Below are 22,694 nucleotides of genomic sequence, written 5' to 3' on the forward strand. Positions count from 1 at the left end.
TGCAAGTCCCTGATCATACAGGTGGCTCTTTTCTGGACCCCCTCAAGTTTTTCCACATCCTTATTGAAGTGTAGCACCCAGAACTGGACGCAGTACTCCAACTCCGGTCTCACCAGTGCTGAGCATAGTTGAAGTATCACTTCCTTAATTTTACACGAGATGCATTGGTTGATCCATGCCAGTGTGTTGTTTGCCCTGCTGACCACCACCTCGCACTGATGGCTCATATTCATGCAATGGTCAATCATTACCCCTAGGTCCCTTTCGGCTGTGGTGCAAGTCAGTCTGTCACCACTGAGGCTGTATGTATGCTGAGGGTTGTTTGTCCCCAGATGGAGTACCTTACACTTGGAAGTGTTAAATTTCATCTGGTTCCGGTCTGCCCAACTCTGGAGCCTGTCCAGGTCCGCCTATAACTGCAATCTATCTTCTGATGTGACCACACTGCCCCATAACTTGGTGTCATCTGCAAACTTGGCTTGCGAGCTTTTCACTCCCCCATCCAAATCATTGATAAAGATGTTGAAAAGCACCAGTCCAAGCACAGACCCCTGAGGGACATCACTGGCCACTACGTGCCAGGATGACACAGATCTGTTCATGAGAACTCTCTAGGTCATACCCTGTAGCCAGTTTCCCATCCACTGAACCATCAAGCAGCTGAGCCCACAATCTTCCAGTTCTCCCACAATGATATCGTGGGATACTAGATCAAAAGTCTTTTGGAAGTCTAAGTACATAACATCTACCACATCTCCCATGTCCAGGTGACAAGCGACCTGGTCGTAGAAGCAGATGAGATTGGTATAACAAGACCTACCCATGACAAAGCCACGTTGGCTGTCATTCAGAATCTTACCTTCTGCAAGCGTATCACACATAGATTCTTTAATGAGCTTTTCCAGGATTTTGCCTGGGATGGAGGTTAGGCTGCATGGCCTATAGTTGCCTGGGTCCTCCCTCTTCCCCTTCTTGAAGATGGGCACAGTGTTGGCCCTCTTCCAATCCTCAGGGATTTTCCCTGTGCACCACAAATTCTGAAGGAGTTTTGCCAGGGGTTCCTCGATAACCTCAGCCAGCTCCTTCAGCACTCTCGGATGGAGTCCATCCAGTTCTGCTCATTTGTAAATGTCTAGCTTTTCTAATTGGTATTGCACCCACCCAGCATCCACAGTGGGGAGGCTGTCAGTCCCGGCATGTCCCCTGTGAGCCGTATCTCGCTTGACTTTCCCCACTGTCTGGTGAAATACTAAAGCAAAGTGGGCATTCAGGAGTTCAGTTTTGTCCTGAATATCGGTTACCAGCTGCCTCAAGGTGTTAAGCAGGGGTCCCACACTTCCACTTGTTTTCCTTCTATAGCCTACATACCTAAAAGACTTCTTACTGTCCTTGTTATTACTAGGAGGGACTGTGGTTCCCATGAGTGGGCCCTGGGGAGGGATCCTGGAGGGGCCAGCACAGCACAGGGCTTGTGCCTGATATGTGGAAGGGCCACCTCAGGCCAGTGGGAGGGTTCTAGTCTCCTGGCTGGCCCGGCTCCACGTGGTGCCTGGTAGCCAAACAGTAGCTGAAGGCAGAGCTCTATACCGACTGCAAGGCGCTGGAGGTCAAAGGGGTCCCAGCAGAAGTCTGCGACAGGCGTCCCATTCTGGATGGTGGGTATGGAGGTGTCAGGCAGACGGCCTGGCTTGGAGAGCTGAAATAGACACCCAGTCAGAGGCAGTAGGACAACCCAGGGTGCCCATCACATCCCCTTCCAGCACTACACTCTCTGGGTCAAACTAGATGAACTGAGCTGGCATTTGTATATGTGATACTGCGTGCTAGAGTTTGGCCTCAGACAGGATAAAAGAGCTGCCCAGAGAGACCCCCTTTAGTTTAAGCAGCAGAGTTGGGGCATGTGTGTGTCTGGTTTGTACATGCACGCACACACACACGTGTGCATACACATGCACACACTGTTTTTATATAACAGTCAGAATGGAACAACCAAATGGCCTGAACTGAAACATTCTTGAAATTTTGCTCCATAGAAAATTCCAAAATTCCAACTTTTTCTTCTGGTTTGGAGCAAAAATACATTTAAGAATCTTAGGGTTTATGTGGGACAGAAGTTCTGGTTCTGTCACAGCAGGGATTTGGGACAGAGCCTCTTCCCCTGTGATCACCAGCCATGGCCTGTGTGTGGAAGGCTAGGACTGATCAGGCAGAGAGACCCAGCTCCATTCAGCACTAGGTTAGGGTTGTGGCCCACTAACAGGGCAGTTATGTTCCCTACTTCCCATGCTGGGTCCAGCCAGGCTCCACGGTTGTGGGCATAGTGCCTTTCAGCTGCAACAAACCCAACTGTGAGGAAGCTGCACTGTTACCTCAAGGATGGCAATCTGCCCACCAGCTGACAGCAGTGGGACAGCCAGGTGCTGCCGGTTGGCACAGAAACCATTGCACTCTCCCGGAGTGGTGAGGTTGAGCCCCTTGAGGTTGGTGATGTGGGTGTCACGATGCAAGACTGTTCCCTGGGCGTGGCGGAACTTTGAGCTGGGGCCTGAGAAAAGGACACAGGAAATTCAGGATACAGAAAATCTTCTACCAGGGCAGGACTCTCAGAAAGAGCCCAGGCTTTGGGCTGCACTACTGACCTGGCCACCCCACCTTGTGCTTTTCTTTTCCACTTAAGACTGACAGTATTACAGCCTGAGAGAGTCTCAAGAGCACTCATGAGCAGAGAAGTCTCACCCAGCACTAGGTGAGGCACCAAGAGGATGGTCCCCCGTGAGAGCTCTCTATAGAGAAACACACCCATGCCCCACTGAACATATGCACATATGGCTCACCCAGAATGCTCTGCAGGGACCTCTGACTGGAGCTGCTGGCAAAGCCACTGGTGGTGGAGACAGATGGGGCCATGCTGGGAGAAGTCAGGGAGCTGGAGGGAGAAGAGAGGCCACTTCCATCCTGGGGGGAGAGTACCACATGATGAGTCAGGGAGAGCTAACAGCTCCCTGCCTTCCCTGTTCCTGCTAACCCCATAGAAACAAGGCAGGGAGCTGGGGAGGGCGGGGGAGAAGGGGGACATACACTTCAGTTGCTATCCCACAGAGTGGAGAGTCCAAGTCCTCATACCCAACTGCAGGGAGGGCCCTGGCGGTCACAGCCAAGCAGAGGATTCGGCTAAGGAATCTGAAGGGGAGGGACTTCCCATATCCCACAGCTAGCAAATCCGAATGTGCTTTAATGGAACAATGGGGGGGTGCTGCAGGTCAGGGCTGACAGGACATGGGCAGAGCTCTGCTGGGGCTGGGCTGGAGAAGTTGGGGGCTGCTAGTCAGGAGTGAAAGTGCAAAGCATGAATCTACAGTGGTCAGAAACTGGTAGGGACATGGGAACCAGGACTGCCCTGACCCTGCATCCCAGGCCTTTCACTCCCCAAGGTGCAGTAAGACAACTGTGAGGGAAACATTGCTGCCCCAGGCAGATTGCACTTCTCTTGTTTGTCACAAGTCAGCTGTGCTCAGCCCTGATTCCTGCCACACCTTGGCCAACCCTGCCCTTTGCTGCACCTCTGCACAGGCCAACAGCTAGAGAGAGCCCCCAGGCCATCCATGCCATGTGCTCCTGAGCTCCAGGGCACACCACACTGAGGTCTACATTGTGCCCTGGCCTCCCAGGGGAGTGGTGCTCCTAGGCATGCCCCACTCACCTGCTCCCACTCACTGGCATTGCACTTGGAAATTCAGGGGTGAAGCTGCTTTTGAAAACACCCCTATGATGTTCTCAGGCACACTGGGGGCTTCCAAGCAGGATTCAGTCTTGTTGGTGAGTGAGAGCAGCAGAAGGTGGGTGGCCTTGCTTGGCAGCAGTATAGACATCCCCTGCAACTCAAGTATGTTCAGCAAGACCAGGCATTCTGTCCTCACAACGGCAGGAGGCTACAAATACCAGGCTCCCATACCAGGTGCCACATCAGGGGGCTCAAGTAGCTTGGCCCAGCCCCAGGCTGAAACTCAACACTCACACTTCGGTCCAGGTCCACAGAACCAGCATCTAGTTGCTTGGAGTCATGTGGCAGACACTCCTCCTGCTGGGCATGGGGGAACAAGCTGAAGGTGAAGGTCTCCTTGGGTCTCCGGGCTGGGTTCAGGCTCACCTTCCCCACCTGAAGGCACAAGAAATGGTCATTGCTGGAGAGGGCAGGGCACTGTGGCAACTTTCCCTGGGAAAGGCAGCCTTGGCCTAGAAGGGTTCTGCTAGGCTTGCCTGGGCTGGAGGAGTTTCCTGAAATGGCCCACCACTGCTACCCATGGTTTAGTGCTGCTGGGGGCTGTGGACCAGGCACTGGGCTTCCAAATACCACAAGAGGAAGCAGCTGTCTCCAGCATGTTCACTACCAGGGTCCCTTCTTACCAGCACCTGCTTTAGGGAGCTCCCTGATGAAGGGACCAGGTATCCCCAGCAGGGAGGGCTTCAGGGGGGCAGGCTGATTTAAATGAGGAAGCAGCAAGTGTGCATTTAAACAATCCATTTTAACCTCAATTTACCTTTGTCCCTTTTTGTTATTTTCCTGCATAAAGGTTGCTTTTCACTAGCTGGTACCATTAAAACAGGGTGATTACAGCCTTTATGCTTCATCTGTCATGTTTTGCTAACCAGACCAGAAGGATACATCATAGGTGGACACATCTGTGTGAGCAATTATGCAGCTGCACATACAGTTATTTCAGTTCTCTTTTATGATGATAAAAAGGTGAATGATGCATTTCATTTTATTAGATGATTATTTTAAGCTACATTTGGATGGGTATGGGAATTAAATTAACATGCACTAAAACAACATATTAAAATGTTTTCTTAAGTTGAATATAGCTACCTGAAATGTAGCAGATACATAAGAAAAAAGTAAGTTTAACACACATTTAGTATTTAAAACTAAATGGTTTATTAAACAAAGGACATGTTATCTGCAGTGGGTATGCTGAGCTGACCACCCCCTCACCTGTTTTTTATTCACAGATAGGAAAAGGAAAACAAGCTTTCTTGCTCTGTCAGCTTCCAGTCAGTCTCTCAACTTTGAGTGAACTACTCACTGAGCAGGACTGAACTGGATATGCTGAAATGAAAGACACATTCTCACTGCACCTGCAGGGGAGGCTACTTCTATTCACAGCTGGTACTGCACTTCTGCAAACCTTGCTTCCCAGAGCTTAGCCAAGCATGGACTTCTACCCACTCAGCACTCTGACTTCCTCCAGAACTTCTGCAAACACTCCCTGCTTAAATGGTCCATTTTTAACTATAAAGCATAATGATATTTCTTGACTAGTGCAAATCAAGACTTTAATGGAGCTTAGAAGTAGTGCGTATTTAAGTTGAAATAGGCTTATTTTTAAGTAAGAACATAATTAAAATCTGATTTAAATAAATAAAAGCATCAGATTTTTTTAAAGTTGACAAGAATTGCTCATGTTTATTCTTTCATCCCCTCAAGAATCCCCAGGGTAAATCATCCAGAAGAGACTCCAACTGCAGACCCCAGGACCAGGGAAGGGAGTGAGAATCTAGCCGAATTCTCTGATCAAGGTAGAAAAGCTCCTTGGAGAATTCCCTCCAGAGGCCCTGCATCTTTCTCAGAATCCTCCTGCATCCAAGACTGGAGGGTAAATAGGTACTTGGCTGAAGAGGACTTTTGAGTAGATCACTGGGGTTGGGGACGAGATAGAGGCTAATTACCTCTCCCTACAAGGGACATGACACCTCTACAGTAGATGGTCCAGTGCTCTTGTTCCAGGAGGCCAAGGCAGCTATCAGCCAGGGGTTACCTGTTTGTTGTCTCCTGCCCACCATTCCTGGGAAGATGCTGATGGCAGGGTCCCAGCAGAGTCAGGGAAGAGATCTTCATGGAACTCCTGAACGGACTGCAAGAGACACAGGGACATCATGAGCAGGCATGGGCCAGGGAGAGACCATTCTCCTGGGACAGGCCTGCTGGCCCATTGGACTGGTACTGAGAGGCTACTGTCTGAGAGTGGCATGTGTGTCCTGGCCACCCAGCAGGAAGACAGGCTCCTCCCTCCAGTTGATCTGCAGCCAGGGTTCCCCATACCCTACTCCCTCCAGTCACCCCCTAGCCTGGCTTCACTCTGCTACTTCCTCTCACTATCCAGGCACCCTCTTACCATGTTCAGACCATAATTTCATGCCTGTAGGAGCCGGTCAGTCTTTTCACCACGGAAAATACCAGAATTGCATGGATCTCACAGAGGTTACCCAGTACTGCAGGCACCTGTTTCCTCATAGGGCAGGAGGCCGGGAGGGGAATCCAGGTTTTATATAGCACAGGATACTCCCTGCAGAGATAGGTGCTAGGATGCTGAACCCAGCTACACTCCTACCTCTGGGTCTGTCTTAGAGTTCACACCCTCCCCCCACAACAAAACAAGGCTCCAGTCACACTCCAAATCTGCCCTCCCATGCCCAGCACCTGACCTGCCGTAGGGAAGCACCTGGCTCTACTGGGCTGCAGCCAAACTGCTTAGCTAGACCTCTAGGTGTCAGACATCTCAAGGCTTTGGGCTACCTCCCAGAACTGTCAAAGGACTGCAGATGCCTTTGCCCTAAATCCACCCTACAAGACACCTGCACATGGGGCCTCTTCCCCCTCCCCACCCCGGTTCACCCTGCTGCCCTAATTGCAGCCTTGCATCCTGTGTGCTTTGCTAACCAGACTAGGCATCGAGCTATTGCAGGCATAGAGCTATTGCAGGCAGGAGAAGGATGCTCCCTCCGCAGAGTAAGCCCTGGGTGCAGCAAGGCCAGTTTGGAGCTTGCCGCCCAGCCTGGGAGTGGGCAGATGCTGCTTCTGCTCCAGCTCAGTCTGACTGAGCAGAGCCGTCTGAGTTAAAAGCTGCCACAACCAGCTAAAACACACACATAGTTTTGTAGTAGGTAGGGTCGAAAGGGACCTGAGCAGATCATCAAGTCCGACGCCCTGCCATGGCAGGAAAGAGTACTGGGGTAAAACGACCCCGGCAAGGTGTCTATCTAGCCTCCTTTTAAAGACCCCCAGAGTAGGAGCCTGCACCACTTCCCTCCTGATATCCAGCTTGAATCTACTCTCAGTCAACTTATGGCCGTTATTTCTTGTTACTCCCAGTATTACTCGGGGGAACAGGGACTCTCCCATTGCTGCTGGTCTCCCTTGGCCAGTTTATAGACGGCCACCAGATCCCCTCTCATCCTTCTCTTGTGGAGGCTGAACAGGTTCAGGTCCCGTAGCCTCTCCTCGTAGGGCCTGCCCTGCTGCCCCCTGATCATGTGAGTGGCCCTCCTCTGGACCCTCTTGATGTTGTCCACATCCCTCTTGAAGTGTGGTGCCCAGAACTGGATGCAGTACTCCAACTGTGGCCCGACCAGTGTCATATAGAGGGGGAGGATCACCTCCTTGGACCTGCTCATGATGCATCTGTGGATGCATGACAAGGTACGGTTAGCCTTCCTGTGTCCTCACATTGGCGGCCCATGTTCATCTTGGTGTCTATAATGACACAGGTCTCATGAAATTGTTTGCTGTGGATGTATATAACCCCTGGCTAGTTCACAAGTCCTCAACCCTGGGAAGGAACCAGGTTTTGCTGTAATTAATTCCTAAAGGCTCTCAAGAGAAAGGAGCAAAAGCAGAGAAAACCCTGAACCTCCATTATCCTAACTGCATCCTATCCCAAGCTTGATCATTCCCTGCAGCAAATCACTTGTGTTACAAATAATTCTGTTCCCATCCCTTGTTCTAAACCATTTTGATGGCAGGAGGCAGGCTCTGAGGCCACCACAGGCTAGAGAAAGCTGCCAGGGCATTTGTAAGATGAGAACTGATCAGAATCCAGAGAGAAAAGGGAAGGCACCAGAAGGCTTATAAGAAGGTAAATGAAGATGATAGCTTATAAGCTTATAACCAGGGATCCTGGTTTTCCCTGAAAAAAAATCACAAATTCTCTGATAAAAAAATTGCTAACTCTCTAATAACACCCCCAAAATCCATTATTAAAATTAAAGGCCCTCCACAGCCCTGCTGGTGCCCTTTACTCTCCACCCACAGTCCCCTGGCCCTAATCATGCCTCTCACTCCCCTCCCACAGCCTTGCTGGTGCCCCTTGCCCTCTACCCACAGCCCCTGCTTCCCACAACCCTGCCACAGAGGGCCCCCAGCTGCCAGAGCTATGGACCCAGGTCCACAGCCCCCTGCGCCTGCTCCCCCCTGTTGCCTGCTGTGGCCTTGGGCAAGAGGGATTCTCCTCACCACCACACACACTCCCAGGGGGCAGGAGGGATCCACACCCCCCATATCCGTAAGTGGGGCAGGAGCAGGATGCAGGCTCAGGCTTCCACCCTGCTTCTCTCTCCGGGGGCCCCTGCAGTACAGCGGGTGCGACCCAGCATGGCAGGGAACAGTGGAACCACATGGAGAAGCTGCTCGCTGCTGCCAGCTCTGTACTGTCCTGGCTACAGTCCTGCACCTCCTGCATGCAGGACTGCAGTGAAAGCAGCAGTGCAGGGTTCTGCCCTTCAAAGCAGTGGCATGTGCAGGGGGCACATCGTGAGGGCAGCGTGGAGCTGGCAGCGACAGTGAGACCCCTGTGTGGCTCCACTGTTCCCTGCCATGCCAGGTCATGGCTGCTGGGCTGCGGAGACCTTGGGGAAGGGAAGCAGGGTGGGAGCCTGAGCTTGCAGCCTGTGCCTGCCCTGTGCACAGATTTGGGGAGCATGAGTCCACCCTGCCCCTCAGGAGTGAGTGTGGCAGCAGGGAGCCAGCCCTCCCCATCCCCCAGGCAAGCCACACACAGCCCCATCCTGACCCTGCAGCTGCACACTGTGGCCTCAAGCCCCATGCACTGCCTGGCCGGGCAGCAGCCCCAGCCCTGCCCAGCTCCCTCCCTATATGGGCCTCAATCCCCCTCTCCCCAGCACCTACCTGTGGGAGCTTCTCTCCGGGCTGCCTGGGGCCACGTGCATGTCCATGCACATGGCACCCCCTGCCTGACCGCCCTCCTCCCGCTCCCCACAGCCCCTTGCAGACTGGAACTCTGCCAACCTGCTGGGAGCTCATTGCAAAACTGCAAAACCCACAGGTTTCTCTGGTAAAACAAGAAATCCATGTTTGCTTCCAGTAAAAGGTAAAATCCCCAGTTTACTCTGTTTTTCCATGGAAAACGGAAATCCCAGATCCCTGGTTATAACTAAAAACTGCTCTGCTCTGAGGCCAGCAGCACCACAGGGTGTGTGTTGTTCTGCTCTCCCTGCTGGTGACAGGTGGATGTGGCTGAGATTATTTGTTTGAACTGCACATTATTTTGAATCATCCAAGTCACCTACATCATTCAGAGTTTGGCCCTTGGGATGTTTAGCTTATTAAAACTTTTTAAATTGAAAGTGATCAAGAATGTCACCAAGGCCAGCTTCAGCGTGTGTCTGAAACAATTAAAAAAATGTATTTTCTCTGCAGACTTTTTGCTTAAAGAAAAGTTTGGCTAGTCTTTTCTGACAGAAAGAGTTTTTTCATTCAAAAACACTGACCAGCTTTAGCTGTAGACACGGTGCTGCTGGAAGCTTCCTGTCCTAGGCGGAAACTGCTCCAACCACAGCAGAAGGCAGAGCTGGCCATGGAAGGAGCTCCTGAGTTAATGCCCCTTCCCAACAGTAGCTCAAGATCTCAGTGTTTGCCAGGTCTACATGAGGGTTTAGTTCTGCTCCTGGTTGCAGTGCTGGCAGAAGGGGAAAGGGAGGAGACTCACCAGTCCAAAGACCAAAGGGGTTGGACACTCCTGCTCCCTGGGGTCAGGCCGAGTTGTGCTGAGACCCTGGGCGCTCACTGGTTAGTGGGAGCTCAGGTGCCTAGTTCTGCTCAGAACCAGGCTGGGACACAGTTACGGTCACTAGTCCAACCTCCATCTATGGTTCATGCTGTCTGTGGACTCAGGCAGACCTAGTTACAGTGTCCAGTTCCAGCCTCAGCCGGAGAGCTCAAGACAGAGAAAGCTGCACTTTAGCAGGAGGCAGTTGAGCCCCTCAGCTTGTTAGAGGGGCAGTAATACCCTGCATCGCAATAAGCTGTCTGTCTTCCCCCTTACCTTACGAGGCACAGTGTAGCTGATGGGCACAATGAAGCTGTCTGTCAACTGCAAGACTCTGGCCACCTCACAGGCCATGACGTCCAGTGCCAGCTTCGGCACCAGGGCAGCGCCCCGGGTCTTGCCCTCTGTCACACACTGGTTAACTAAAGGGAAATGGACACACAGTCAAAGGCCTTGTGAGAGTGAGGCTGCCCACAGGGGAGTGGGAGGGAGTATTGGGTGGGGGGGAGCAGCAAGGGGAGGGAACAGGTAGCCTGGGGACTCTTTGTGGTATTTACAGAGATGCACTAATACACTGGCTGTCCAGGGAAGGGGGATGCCAAGGCAGTGACACAGACCCCAACCCACAACCCAGAAAACCAGAGCCAGGCTTGAATAGGATCTAGCCATTAAGAAACTGCTCTGACCCTAGCCTGAGCTCTCTGCCACTGCCCCTCTGTTTAGTTTGGTCCATAAGCACTGCAGCTGGTCACACTGGCAAAGTCAGACACAGTCCATCAGGCTTGTTTCACGCTTTGCATCATCCCCCAGAGCAGCTGCTAACTGTAATCCCACCAGTCAGAAATCTCAGGACAGGGGCCAAAGTCTAGTGGCTTGCACACAAGGCCCTTCTCACAGCAGGAGTCTAATGCTCCTGTCAGATGGGATAACCCTTGGGCAGGACCTGGCAAGGATGCTGGCCCGGCACTAGTGCCATCTCCTTTAGAAAGGCTGGCCTGCAGACACCTACCTGCCCTGCCCAGTCGTACATCATTCGTATGGCAGTGAGACCAGGAAGGGGTTTCCAGCGTTCCTACCTTCCCTTGGTGAAGCTCAGGGGGTGGGAATGAGGAGGAACCAGAGGCTCCTGGACAGCCTGGCCTCCAAGACCACCCAGGGCAACCAGGCTCAAAGTGCTTCCTGGGACACCCCTAACGTGTTTGCGGGGGGCCATCAAACAATACTGGCTGCTCAGGATCCCAGGCTAGGATGCTCCAGGTAGCTGCTGTGCTGGTAGCCATGTCCAGCAAAGCTCCCGAGCATCAGGCAGACAGTCCAGTAATGTATTTGGGATGGCCCTAGTGTTACCACCCCAGCCCAGCCCTCTTCAGCCCCTCTTACTCCAGCTGAGAATCATGCCTCAGAGGGGTAGGGGTGGCTACTATCCCAAACTTCTCAGTTCATGAATGCCCTTGGACCAGTTGGCTGCCTCACTGCTTGCTCACAGCCTGAATCCTCCAGGTCTCTGACTGGTGGTTGTTTTTGCACAGGGCTGTGTACAAGGCTGTCTTCACTCTCATGCCACCCTGAACAGCTGAGGCCAGGCTGATCCACCTGTACTAGCCCATTCCTACTGGCACCCTGGACAGGCTCTGCCGACAGTGCTGCTCACATGGATGTTTAGAGATAGCATCCAGGGATTCTGCCCCCAAATGAAAGGAAACAGACCCCCCATCCCTTGGCAACAGGCCCTGGGTTCCAAGGCAATGGCCTCAAATACTCCAGTAAAGGAATTTGCTACTACACAGTAGGTCAGCCAGGTTGGGGACACACCACCTGGGCACGTGCTAGTTTGTGACTGGAGACTTTCCCAAGGCACAAAGCCTCTCCACAGGCCAGCAAAGGCTTCTTTTTATGCCCATGTATCCCTTTCCTGCCTGAAGGGGCTGCCTGTCCACAAACCTGGGACACTTTGCAGAGCCAGGGAAGCCAGTATATCCTGACAATAGGTGGGAACACAACAGACCAAGGCTCCTTAGGGGTATGGGGGTAAGGGTGGTGGCTCCTTACCCTGTGTCAGGGCTGGCTGCAAGGGAGACGCTTCAAAGCAGTAGAGGAGGTTTTCACCCTGGAACAGAAAAGCACAGGCAGTACGGCAGGTTGGGAATCCCATGTCAGCCTCTAAGTACACAGAGGAGTTTTCCCAGTCCATTGTCTTGGGTTTGCAGAAGCCGGCTCCAGCTGGGGGTGCGAAGAAACACCCCTATGGCCAGCTGTGCCTGGGAATAAGACCCTGAGGTGACACCATCTCCACCCCAGCAGCAGAGCGGGACCCCTGGGTCTGGGGACACACAACAAAGTAGCAGAGCAGTGATGCCTCCCCTGAAGGGTCTTGGTCTGGCAGTGTGTCCTTCCTCACCATTGGGGATGAGGGAGCTGTGCCTTGATGAACCCCTAACAGGGCTTGGGAGTCTGCCTCCACAGGAAAGCTGTGGGCTGACTAGAGCATTTGAGAACCCTGGGTCCCACTGCTGGACAAGGAGCCTCAAGAGACCTGAAGCATGGGCTCACCCCAGCCTCATACTCACCTTTCCAGCCACAACCAAGAGACCTGTGTCGGTGTCGAAGAGTGGGATTGCAGCCCTGGAAATCAAAGAGACCAGTAGAGTGCTCAGCCTATTATTCAGTAGCAGTCATGAACTGGGCTCATGCTCAGCACCAGAGGATCTCACAACCTGTCCCAGGAGACACTGGGCTTTGCTTTATCTGCCCAGAAGGCACATGCCCAGGGACTGCAGGGGCACGGCTCCAGGACAGACCCTCAGACACACCATGGGCAAGTGCACCGCAGACATGGCATCTTGTAACTTTGATGTATTTCTGTCCCTGCTTTTCAGCAGGCCCAAGATTGCCAAGTGACCACCCACTGCTCTGCAGAGAGGAAATGCTGCTCAAGCTCACTGGTCCATCTCCTGGCCGAGCTGCCCAGGGGTGGCTTCCTTGGGGGGCAGAGAGAACTCCCTAGGTCTAGTGGGTGAAAGTTGGATGGGAATCTTCTTCCTGAACTGGAAATGGACGGAAATGTGATGCTTACTAGTGAGCTCCTTATATTGAGATTCGACTACTGGACACAGCAAGCCAGCTGCAGCCGTGGGCTGCTGATTGCACCAAGGGGACCAGTGGAATTAATGCAGGCAGAGAGAGAAATCTCTCAGTGGACTCAAGAGCTCCAATAGCTCAGCAGTCAGCTACACACAGTTAGACAGAGCCTGGTGGAGTTACCTTTTTGGCATAGAAGACTCTGAAACAATGCTCCTCCACCCTGCTCTCCAACCCCTGCTACCCCAGCTGTCCGGCAACCCTGATCCACCAGCCTCTGCTCTCCTCCCCCCAGTTCTCAGACTGCCCTGTGGACTGCAGGGCTGGCTGGACCAGGCTTGCCTTCAATGCCTTGTGCGCCTTGGCTGACCCAGCAACTGGTGGCAGGAGGTCAGCATCCCAGTTTTTTTTCTCCTTTGAGTAAATATTACTTTGGAAACTTTGATTCACCAGGCAAAGCAATGGGATGCATGTTACAGGGCCTGGCATCAATGGACGTGACGGCAGCTAGGACATGACAGCAGCCCAGCAGCCTACATGCAAATAGCTCCTTGGGGAAAAGGCAGGCTCAGCTTAAGGCCCTGTGACTGAGGGATTGCAGCAGGACGGACTCCATGGACCAAGCCAAAGACAAGCCCATGGGAAAGTGAGCAAGGCTGAAAGGGGTTTAAGAACTGCTGCATCAGGTATGTCCACCTGATCCCCCACTCTGCCTGGAGCTCTGCAGAAAGGCCAGCTTCCCCAGCAGCACCCAGCACCATGCCCAGACTTTTCGACATGTCCCAGTCAGTGGTTCTTTTATCGCTCCTCGGGGGCTGATCCCACTGTCTCCCCACCCTCAGGAAGGTGGGATTCCTCAGTCAGCCCCACCCTTGCCCCAATACTGAAAGGTGTCCAATGCTGTCAGTTCCCAGCTCCTTCAGCACCTCAGAGGTTTTCTGAAGCAACCCCTCTCCTTCACTCCACTGCTCCTGGTGACAGCTCAAGAAGCCCCTCTCCTGCCCCACAGTCCCTGTGCCTCAAACCCTTCACAACCCCTGCCAACATCATATGGATGTCCTGGCAAACAAGGAAACCCCCAGCCAGGCAGAAGAGAAGATGGCACATGATGTACAAGCCTCATTCTGCTGAGAAACTGGCGTTCAATGAACAGATCCCATGCTGTGCTGTGCTAGGCAAGGCTCCTGCATCCTGAAGGCACATTGACACTTGTATACAAGTCTTAAGGATTATGCCTATGCCCACCTGCATCTGCATTCCTGTGAAGCCTGGAACCTGTCTCATCAGATGGGTTCAGGCTCATTTTCCCTTCCTCCCAGTACCCCTGGCTCTGTTCCTCTCCCGCTGAGCCCAATGAGGAGTGAACCCTTCCCCTTCAGAGCACTCATCAAAAGCCAATCCCAGAAAAGCCCAGCTGCAGGACCTGGCACGTGAGGCTTTCCCTGCACTAGTTCCCTTGGCAAAGGGACTGGGCACCACTTGTTCCTGTCCAGCTCATAGCTGGATTCCCCCAGACTATGACAGTCTCAACTGTACCCCTGGCCCCCTCCTAGTAAGGAAGTCAAGCCTTTCTGCGTGCTGTAAGCAGGTGGAGGGGCAGCTTTGTCTTCTACTGGCAGATGCACACAGTCACCTTGGAGGAGGCCCTGTGACTCTGTGGGGTGTCCTGGTGGGAGTGTTCACTACCAAAGACAAGAAGGTGCTCCCAGTGAGCAAGCTCCACCCCATCCCTGTCTCAGGATCAGGAAAAGGCAAAAGTGTCTTGCTCCCTGTCCATGTGTACAAGAGGGGGCAAACCTGACAGCAGAGCTCCACAAGTCCATGCCTGTTCTTCCCTGAACCAAGCCCCAGGCTGGTTCCTCGCCTATAGCTGAGGAAGCCCCACGGTCCGTGGGGATGAGTCTGCTTCAAGTCAGACACAGAGCAACTTGGCACAAACCTGTCTTCAGGCAGAAGCAGGCCTGGTTTAGCTACAGGTGTGATGTTCAGCTGAGTTAAGCTGCAGCAAGAGGCCGTGGTGTGGATAGGCTCGTATTGGCTTCAACTCAATGTACACCAGTGTAGACCTCCAGGTGACTGGGAGTAAGGCTATGTGGACCTGGAACAAGACCAGCAATGTTTGCTTGCACCAGCTGAATTAAACTGCTGGAAACCTGGTGTTCAAGAAGCCCTTCACCCCCTGTCCAAGTGGCAGCAGCTCAGTGGAGCTCCCAAGTACTCAGGCTGGATGCACTTTGCTATCTGGGTTTTGCTCAGCCAGAGATGGTGCATGAGACAGTTTTGTTGTGCTTTCAGCTGGTTTCACTTCCCCTCCTGTGTCTATGGACACCAATGCAACCTTGGGGGATGATGCCCCCAGAGCCAAAGAGCCACATTTCAACCTCCCTGTGTTCTGGTGGTAGCGACCATTAGCTGGTGCCCCTGGCTGTGGGCATTCCCAATAAGGTGTCATACATGGGTCTCCCATGCTGCAGGCAACACCTGCCCCCTGCAAACTGCTTTCTCCCTTTAACTACAAAGACAGTGCATTTCAAGGCCCTGTGGAGAAGCAGCTGAGTAACTTCTCCTATTCTCCTGCCTCTCCAGCACATGCCTGGTGGCCTCATTGCTGGAGAAGATTATAACATGGTAAGGTGCACAGATGGGCTCAAGAAGGCAGGCATGTCTTGCACAGACTCTGGGGAGAGGGCCTATAAGAGCCAACTTCAAGTGCATCTCAATGGCCTTCAGTGTTGTTTGTCCTTCTGACAAAACAAGATGATGTCCAGGACTTGATCAGTGTGAGAATCTGGTGACATCTCCTCTCACTGTTTTCCTATTCTGATCTTTCCACTCTCCTGACAAGGCTGACAAGATGCCAGCCTCTCAGTTAGCCAGATGAGAGATGGCTCTTCAATACCAGCTGGCAACCTTTGCACTTCCTGAAGCAGGGGAAGTTTAGTGCCCTCAATTTGTAGTGCAGAAGTCCCCTCCATACTATAAATGGGCCTGAGACTATGAAGCCACCAGGGAAAACCCACCAAAAGCAGACGCAAGGGAACAAAAAAAGAGAGACCAACAATGGAAGACATGAAGGAACACAATTCTGTTCAGAACATCATGATGCTGCCAGTGAACAGTTCACCTACTGTTGGATAAAGCTTGTTAAAAACCAGGACCTCTGTCTCACAAGGAACTTCATTTCAACCCACATTGGGGAAAAAGCAGAATTTTTTTTCAGGGGGGAAGTGCAGTGAAACAAAATGTTTGATTATATTTGAATAAGCTTTATTCTGACTCTCTCCAAACATTTAGTAGCTAAACTAGTAGAAACAGTAAAGTTCAAATCAAATGTTTCCACAATTTCCCATTGAAAATTCGGACAAATTACTGGGCAGGTACATTCCCTGTGCAATGTTTCCATTCCATTGCACCAGCATTTTGGAGGGGAGAGGAGAAGGGGAGGGATGGAGACACTCCCATCAGGAAATTTTCCAGAATAAGCTTGAGCCCAGAAGAGAAGAGATAGTAACAGAGACTAACAGAGCCCTCCACCCTTCCCAGTGAGTGCGCTCGGCAGCACCTTAAGTCCATCTCTCTCCGCCTTGGGGAAGGACCGGAAGGGGCTTCCTGGGTTACTGAGTCCACTCCCCTGTCAGATACTCCCTTCCATGCACCCCTGTTCACTCAGCAGCCAGGGAGAAAGAACCATACTTTGAACCAGCAAAATGTGACTGTTAGCCCATGGAAGCTGACGGTGAACCCAGGAACAGGGCCCAACACGATTTTTAGCACATTTTTAGTAAGCTGCTGGTCCCCTCAGGGCTCTGCTGACAACAGCAGTGCTCCATGCTCCTCGGTTCAGTGGTTTAAGGGGGCTTCCCCAGTGCAGTCATCTGATGTCCTGCTCAGCAGCTGGCTGACTTTTCTGTAGGTCCAATGTGGAAAGTAGTGGGGTTTTCTGTGACGCTAATGAATCCTGTACTTAACTTATCCCACAAGGACCAGCTCCTTGGGAGCCTGAGTGGTGGGACACACTTTTGTATTCCAAACCAGCACCCGAGTCAGGGGTGGGGATTCAGGAAGTTACCAATACTTGAAGTTAGACCAACTAGATAGTTGCAAAAAAATTATTTATTTGCAATCTTTCGGGCAAATGCATCCATCCTCAGGTGTAGGAGAGTGCAAAGATTGTAAAATTTCTCCCAGGTGGAAATGAAAATTCGTATTTTTCAAGAGAGCTGAAAGGCAGTGCAACATCATAACAAGAAAGAAGCATAAATCAACATCCTGCTTACTATCAGACAACTGTGAGGTTAATAGACTGCTCCAACTTTTATCTGAGCCTAATTTGCATTTTCAAGACTTTTCCAGCCAGGAGATCTTACACCACCTTTCAGCTCTCCTGAAAAATATTAATTTTCATTTCTACCTGGGAGAAATGTTACAATCTTTGCACACTCCTATGCCTGAGGAAGGGTACGTATGCCACAAAGCTTGCAAATAAATAATTTTTTTTGCAACTATCTAGTTGGTCTAATAAAAGATATCACCTCTACCAAAAGTTCAGATTGATTTTGCCTGTAGACCAACATGGCTATGACCTGTACCCCAGTACTTGAACAAACTCATGAAAATGTCATGGCTTCATAAACTCACATCACAAGCAGTCTCCACCTCTCACTCCTGACCTGCAGCCCTCTGCCATTCCAGCCCTTGAGCAGACCACAGCCAATACCCCTCAGCTCCAGCACACCACCCTCCGCTACCCCAGTCTTGCACTCCTCCCACAGCTCTGCCAATACTCCTCAGTCCTGACCTGCCAGGCACTGCTGTCCCAGCCCCAGGCTCCTTACACACTGCTCTCATCATTCTCCCTGCCTTGGTCATTGCAACTGCAGTCTCTAGCAACAGGCAGGTGAGGGCAGGCTCCTCTCCAATGGCCCCTTTCATATTTACACCACACTGGTCCCAGGCCCACGAGGATGCTGCAGTAAAGAGGATTGGAGGGAAAAGGTGGAAGCGGTGGGGCTTTGCAAGTGCTGGTAATGCTACAGATCCTGGTCTCTGCTGAGCAAAAATTAATCCATGTTGGATCAATCAACTCTGGATTTACATTGGTTTCAAAGAGCAGGATCTGGCCCCTGCCTCCTGCAGAAAAGAGGAGTTTATGCCAGGATTAATTCTTGTGGTGAGAGTTCAATGGAGGAAAGTTCCCCCTCCTCCCCACATGTCCATGAAGGGCTGTGAGAACAGCTTTCGGCACTGCTGCCTGCTCCCTGATTTATGGCTTCCCATGTCATAATCCTTTAATATACAACGCCAGGCCTGACATGTTTATAGAGGCTTCTCCTGGAACCTGTCTGATGTAAGCTCACGGCTGCCTGGGAACATCTGCCCCCCCGGCCCTGATTTACAGGCCTGCAGGATCTGATAGCAGCTCACCCCTACCCTGCCAGCTCCTGCCTGGCCAAGGCTGCAGCACATTACTGCGGGTTCCTGCACGCCCCCACAGGCTCCCAGTGCTCTGGGATTCCCCACCACTCGCCCAGCCTCTGCTGCCAGGTGCCCTCTCCCTGTGAGACCCTCCCAGGGCCTGAAGAACCATCTGGGTTTACAACCCCCTCTGGCTTGTCAAGACTGCCAAAGAGCAGCTGTTTCCTCATGACTGGAAATGACTAGCCTTGGAGGCTGTATGTCCAGTGCCATGTGTGACATGAGTGTGTGGAGTCTCAGTCTGTCACCACAGTCACGTGGGCCCTTGGCACTCTATGATCCTCACAGAAAGCCTCTACAGAGGCCATGGAAGGAAACTGGGCAAGGAGTAGCTCACAGGAAAAGCCCTTCTTCACTACTCAGTGGGGAAAGACTCCACACCTCACTGAGCTGGGATCTCCTGCAACATCACCACCCGAGCGCCCTAGAAGAGAGAGGGCTGTTCCTCCTTCTACCCACAGGGACCACGCAGTCCTGGACAGGAGTGGGTCACCAGCTTCCCTGGTAACAAATGCTGAAGTGTACCCATCTCCCTCAGGCAAGTGTATGCCCATGGGTAAGTCAGCAGTTCATGGAGCTGGCCTGAGGCAGGAGCCCAGGAGGAGGGATGAGAGCCAGTCCTGCCAGGATGGCAGCTCTCAAAGAGGCATGGAAACTCACGTGAGGCAATTAAAAGGCATGGGAGAGGCAGCAGATGGTGCTTTGAACATCCCCATCACTGTCCAGTGACAGCACTGATACACCATCTCCCAAACATAGGGGCTGCTTCTATCATTGCACTGGGCCACCGCTACCAGGGATGGGAAGTTGAGTCTCTGGACCTCATCTGATCCTGGCTTCACTACTGGGCTGTTAATAGGGAGCCAAATAGTGCCAGCAAGGGGGAAAGGGGAAAACGGAGCAGGGAGGTTGTCTAATGTGGACAGTGGTCTATTGCAGGGGTGGGCAATTATTTTGGGTGGAGGATTGCTTACTGAGTTTTGGCAAGCCATCAAGGGCCACATGACAGGCAGCCAGGAGCAGATAAATACTAATTTTCTAAATTTTTTAGGGACCCCACGGGCCAGATAGAATGGCCTGGTGGGCCACATCTTTCCCGCAGGCCACATTTTGCCCACCTCTGGTCTATTGGGACATAGAGACACAGTCCATCAGCCAGACATCCAATGCCACCAGGGTGAAGTGCTGGTGGAGAGGGTCTGGATGGAGTTAGCTAATCTGATGGAACACGGGGTCCTACAGCTACCCTGGGGAGGGGCATGGCTTGATCCCATCCCATTAGGACATGGACAAGTGTGATCCCTTCTCAGGGCAGCACATGCCCTTCCCTCCAAGATGGCTCTAGTGCAGCCTATCCCCTCATCCAGACAGGCTGCACAGCCTTCCCCTCAGCCCTGTCCAGTCAGGGGAGTGGGGGTATGGGGGAACCCTCTGCTGGTTCTCTTGAGTCTCTCTCTCCTCATGGGGCAATTGTCTGCTGCATCTCTCCACTTCCCCACTCATCCTCCTGTCTCACACGCCCTCCCTCGCTCCCCAGCCACCTGCTTAAGTTTCTCTAGCAGCAGCCCTGAGCGGCGACTCTCCATCACACCCCAGATCCTTCTCCAGGAGTCTAGGGCAAACCTAGCCTTGTGCCACATACACATCTAAGGTACAGTGTCCCAACCTGGCACAGCATACCCTGAACCACCCCAGGTCAGCACAGCAGAGTCATTAAGAATAGACACACTGGGATCCCCACGCAAGGGTACACAATGCCACTGACTGCAGGGAGAGAGCCCTGGCTCACACCAGGCTTGGAGCAGCCCTACAAGCCTCACAGCGGAAAATGCTTTCAGCATCCAACACCAATTCCTAGAGCTAGAAATCAGGCTTGGTCCATCATTAGTTGACACCAGAACCAGAGCAACCTTCTACCCTGAGAGGAAGGGAGGCTGTGTGGGCAGACAGATGCAGTATGAGAAGAGGTTAGCAATGCGGAAAACAAACTCACCGCCTGGCATCCAGGCAGCGCTACAGACCTCATCACCTAACCCCAGGACCTCTCAGTACCAGGCAGCAAGGCTCCTACCTCACTCATGAGCTTTGTAGACAGCACTTGCCTGTCCCTGAGGCTTTGCCCCGATGATATTTGGTGCCTGGCAATTTCAGCACAGGCTCAGACTGCTCAGAGATGACACACTGTTGCAGCTAGTGCCTCTTCTGTGCCTGTCTTCCTACCCATGAAGCTGGTTCACAGGGATTCACAGGGAGTGAGAGGGACTTAAAGGCCGAGACAGGCCCATCCTTCCTGTTCCCTCCATCTGTTAGGATGCAATACCTCAAGATTGCTCCCACTGCCCACCGGGACTGCACCACTGACCATGCAGCAGTCCTTATTGTGCACATCAACCCACCCTCCTCCCCAAAGCCCTGAACTCAGCACTCACAAGAAGGCAAGGCTCTCAGATACCTGCCCTCCATCCTGAGGCTTTTCTCTCTCTGCTCCCTCCCCCATAAGCCCATGAGCTTGGCCTCTCATGGGACACCACTCCCACATACCACTTTCTTGGGAGAGCAGGCCTGGTTCAGAGCGCTGTGCCCTCCAGAAAGGAGCTCTGGGGAGAAGAGGCCTGGCTTGGAGCTCACTGCCAGAGGGTACAGTGCTCCAGGAACGGCCCTCTGCTTGGAGTGCATGTCCCCTGCACTGGGTCCCACGTTGCCACCTCATTACCCAGAAAATTGAGTGGCCCCCTGATGCACCACAGCTTTCACAGTGGTTGGCACAGTGCAGTGCTTCCTTCTGTTGGCAAATGCACAACAGTTTCTGGCCCCTTACTAATTCTGTAGCGTTTGGAAAAAATGTTGAGTAGATACCAGAGGAAGTAGGGGAACCAGACTGTTTAAGTGGGCAGTAGATGCTCTGATGTGATTTAAGAAAGCAAGGGCCTACAATGGATTAGATTTCACAGTGAGCAGGAGGCACTCTGTAAAGAGTGCCACCCATACCATAAACATGATAAAACCTGTGAAAAACAGGGACACTACAGTACCAATGAATACACTTCAGGCCAGGAAAAACCTTCTGAGAAGGATGACAACCAGATCAGGAAAACATCCACTTTAATTTATTATCTCATGCGTGGTTTTTTTAATGTATATATAAGTTGTCTGTCAGTGTGATGTTTGCTGATGTTTAAGTGTGCAGCTCTCCACATACTTGCCTGGCAGGACCCAGCACCAAAACCCTCCCCATGGTGAGATCAGTGAGGCTTTTTTCTCTTCAGCCACTCATTTCTCTTGCTTGGCTGACTGCCCTTGGACATGGCCATCCTCCTCCCATTGGCCTAGTTGCCTCTGTACCAGTAGGCCCCAACTCCATAGGAGGCCCAAATGAACTGTCTGCACAGACCTGACCTTCCCTCATGCTCCTGAATATGCCAGGAGCCAAGCTGAGCAGCCCCAGGTTCCCCACATCCTGGAGCTTTCATGCATGTGTGCCCAGAGGTCACAGCACTGATGTTGCTTGCAAGGGAAGCTGCTGCTGGCCCCAGGCCCTAGCACCTACCTACTTTTCTGGCAGGCCTGGGAAGTCCTCAGCTTGCTGTGGGAAACGGCAGAGTCCTCTCTCCCCAGGACAAAGGACTTTCCCACAGCCAGGCCTGCAGCCTGGCTGAGGCCTGTGAAAACATGGGCCAGGTCTATGATGAGGAAGCTTTCAGAGTCATCACTGCTTTCTTCCTCCCCCCAGTCTTGTCCTCCAGCTGAATGAATATATACAGCAAGCAGCAGCCTGATGGCACCTGTAGGACTCTTCACACATGCACCAGACCCCAGCAAGGAGAAACTGGCAGAGCCATCGCTGCCATCTACTCATGAACAGCCCTTCTGAAGCAGTCAGGTGGTCAGCTCCCAGCTTCATCCCCAGGCAAGAGGAACTGCCTCAGCTCCTCTGCACAAGTCAGGGTTCCCATCTTCCCTCAGGCCTGCCCTGCAGCCCTCCAGTGCTATTCTAGTCCTGATCTGTTGCCCAGGCAGCATCTCTCAAGCCTGATACCCTGGGCACTTACGGGACCCCAAAGAGAAAGGCTGAGGAAGCCAACCACTCTGTGCTCTGCCAACTCCTTCATGGGCATAAATGCTGAGCTAGGGGAGATTCTGCTGCATATGACAACTGTGAAAGTTTTAATTGTGTTTCTTGCACAAAAATGCAAGATAGTGGTTGAGGCAAGACTGGGTTGTGGTAACAAGACTGCCACAAAAAAAATCAAACTGTGCTATTGGCTTGCTGAGACAGTGGAGGTTCAGGTACCCAATACC

The 22,694-nt window shown here is 52.4% G+C and overlaps 1 protein-coding gene across 1 annotated transcript in view; it reads right to left on the reverse strand.

Annotated features, from left to right (window-relative positions):
* LOC109290688 (coronin-7-like) overlaps positions 1 to 22,694 on the reverse strand; it is a 245,643-nt gene that overhangs the window by 10,516 nt on the left and 212,433 nt on the right. Inside the window, exons 10-17 of the mRNA XM_019507396.1 lie at positions 12,410 to 12,464; positions 11,892 to 11,949; positions 10,119 to 10,264; positions 5,817 to 5,912; positions 4,016 to 4,156; positions 2,835 to 2,955; positions 2,370 to 2,545; positions 1,588 to 1,696 (exon numbers count right to left, since the gene is read on the reverse strand). Of these exons, the coding sequence (XP_019362941.1) occupies positions 1,588 to 1,696; positions 2,370 to 2,545; positions 2,835 to 2,955; positions 4,016 to 4,156; positions 5,817 to 5,912; positions 10,119 to 10,264; positions 11,892 to 11,949; positions 12,410 to 12,464 (902 nt within the window). The remainder of the gene's footprint in view (positions 1 to 1,587; positions 1,697 to 2,369; positions 2,546 to 2,834; positions 2,956 to 4,015; positions 4,157 to 5,816; positions 5,913 to 10,118; positions 10,265 to 11,891; positions 11,950 to 12,409; positions 12,465 to 22,694) is intronic.

This window comes from Gavialis gangeticus, unplaced genomic scaffold, assembly GCF_001723915.1.
Source record: "Gavialis gangeticus isolate Ggan-Ray unplaced genomic scaffold, GavGan_comp1, whole genome shotgun sequence".
Classification (NCBI taxonomy): domain Eukaryota; kingdom Metazoa; phylum Chordata; order Crocodylia; family Gavialidae; genus Gavialis; species Gavialis gangeticus.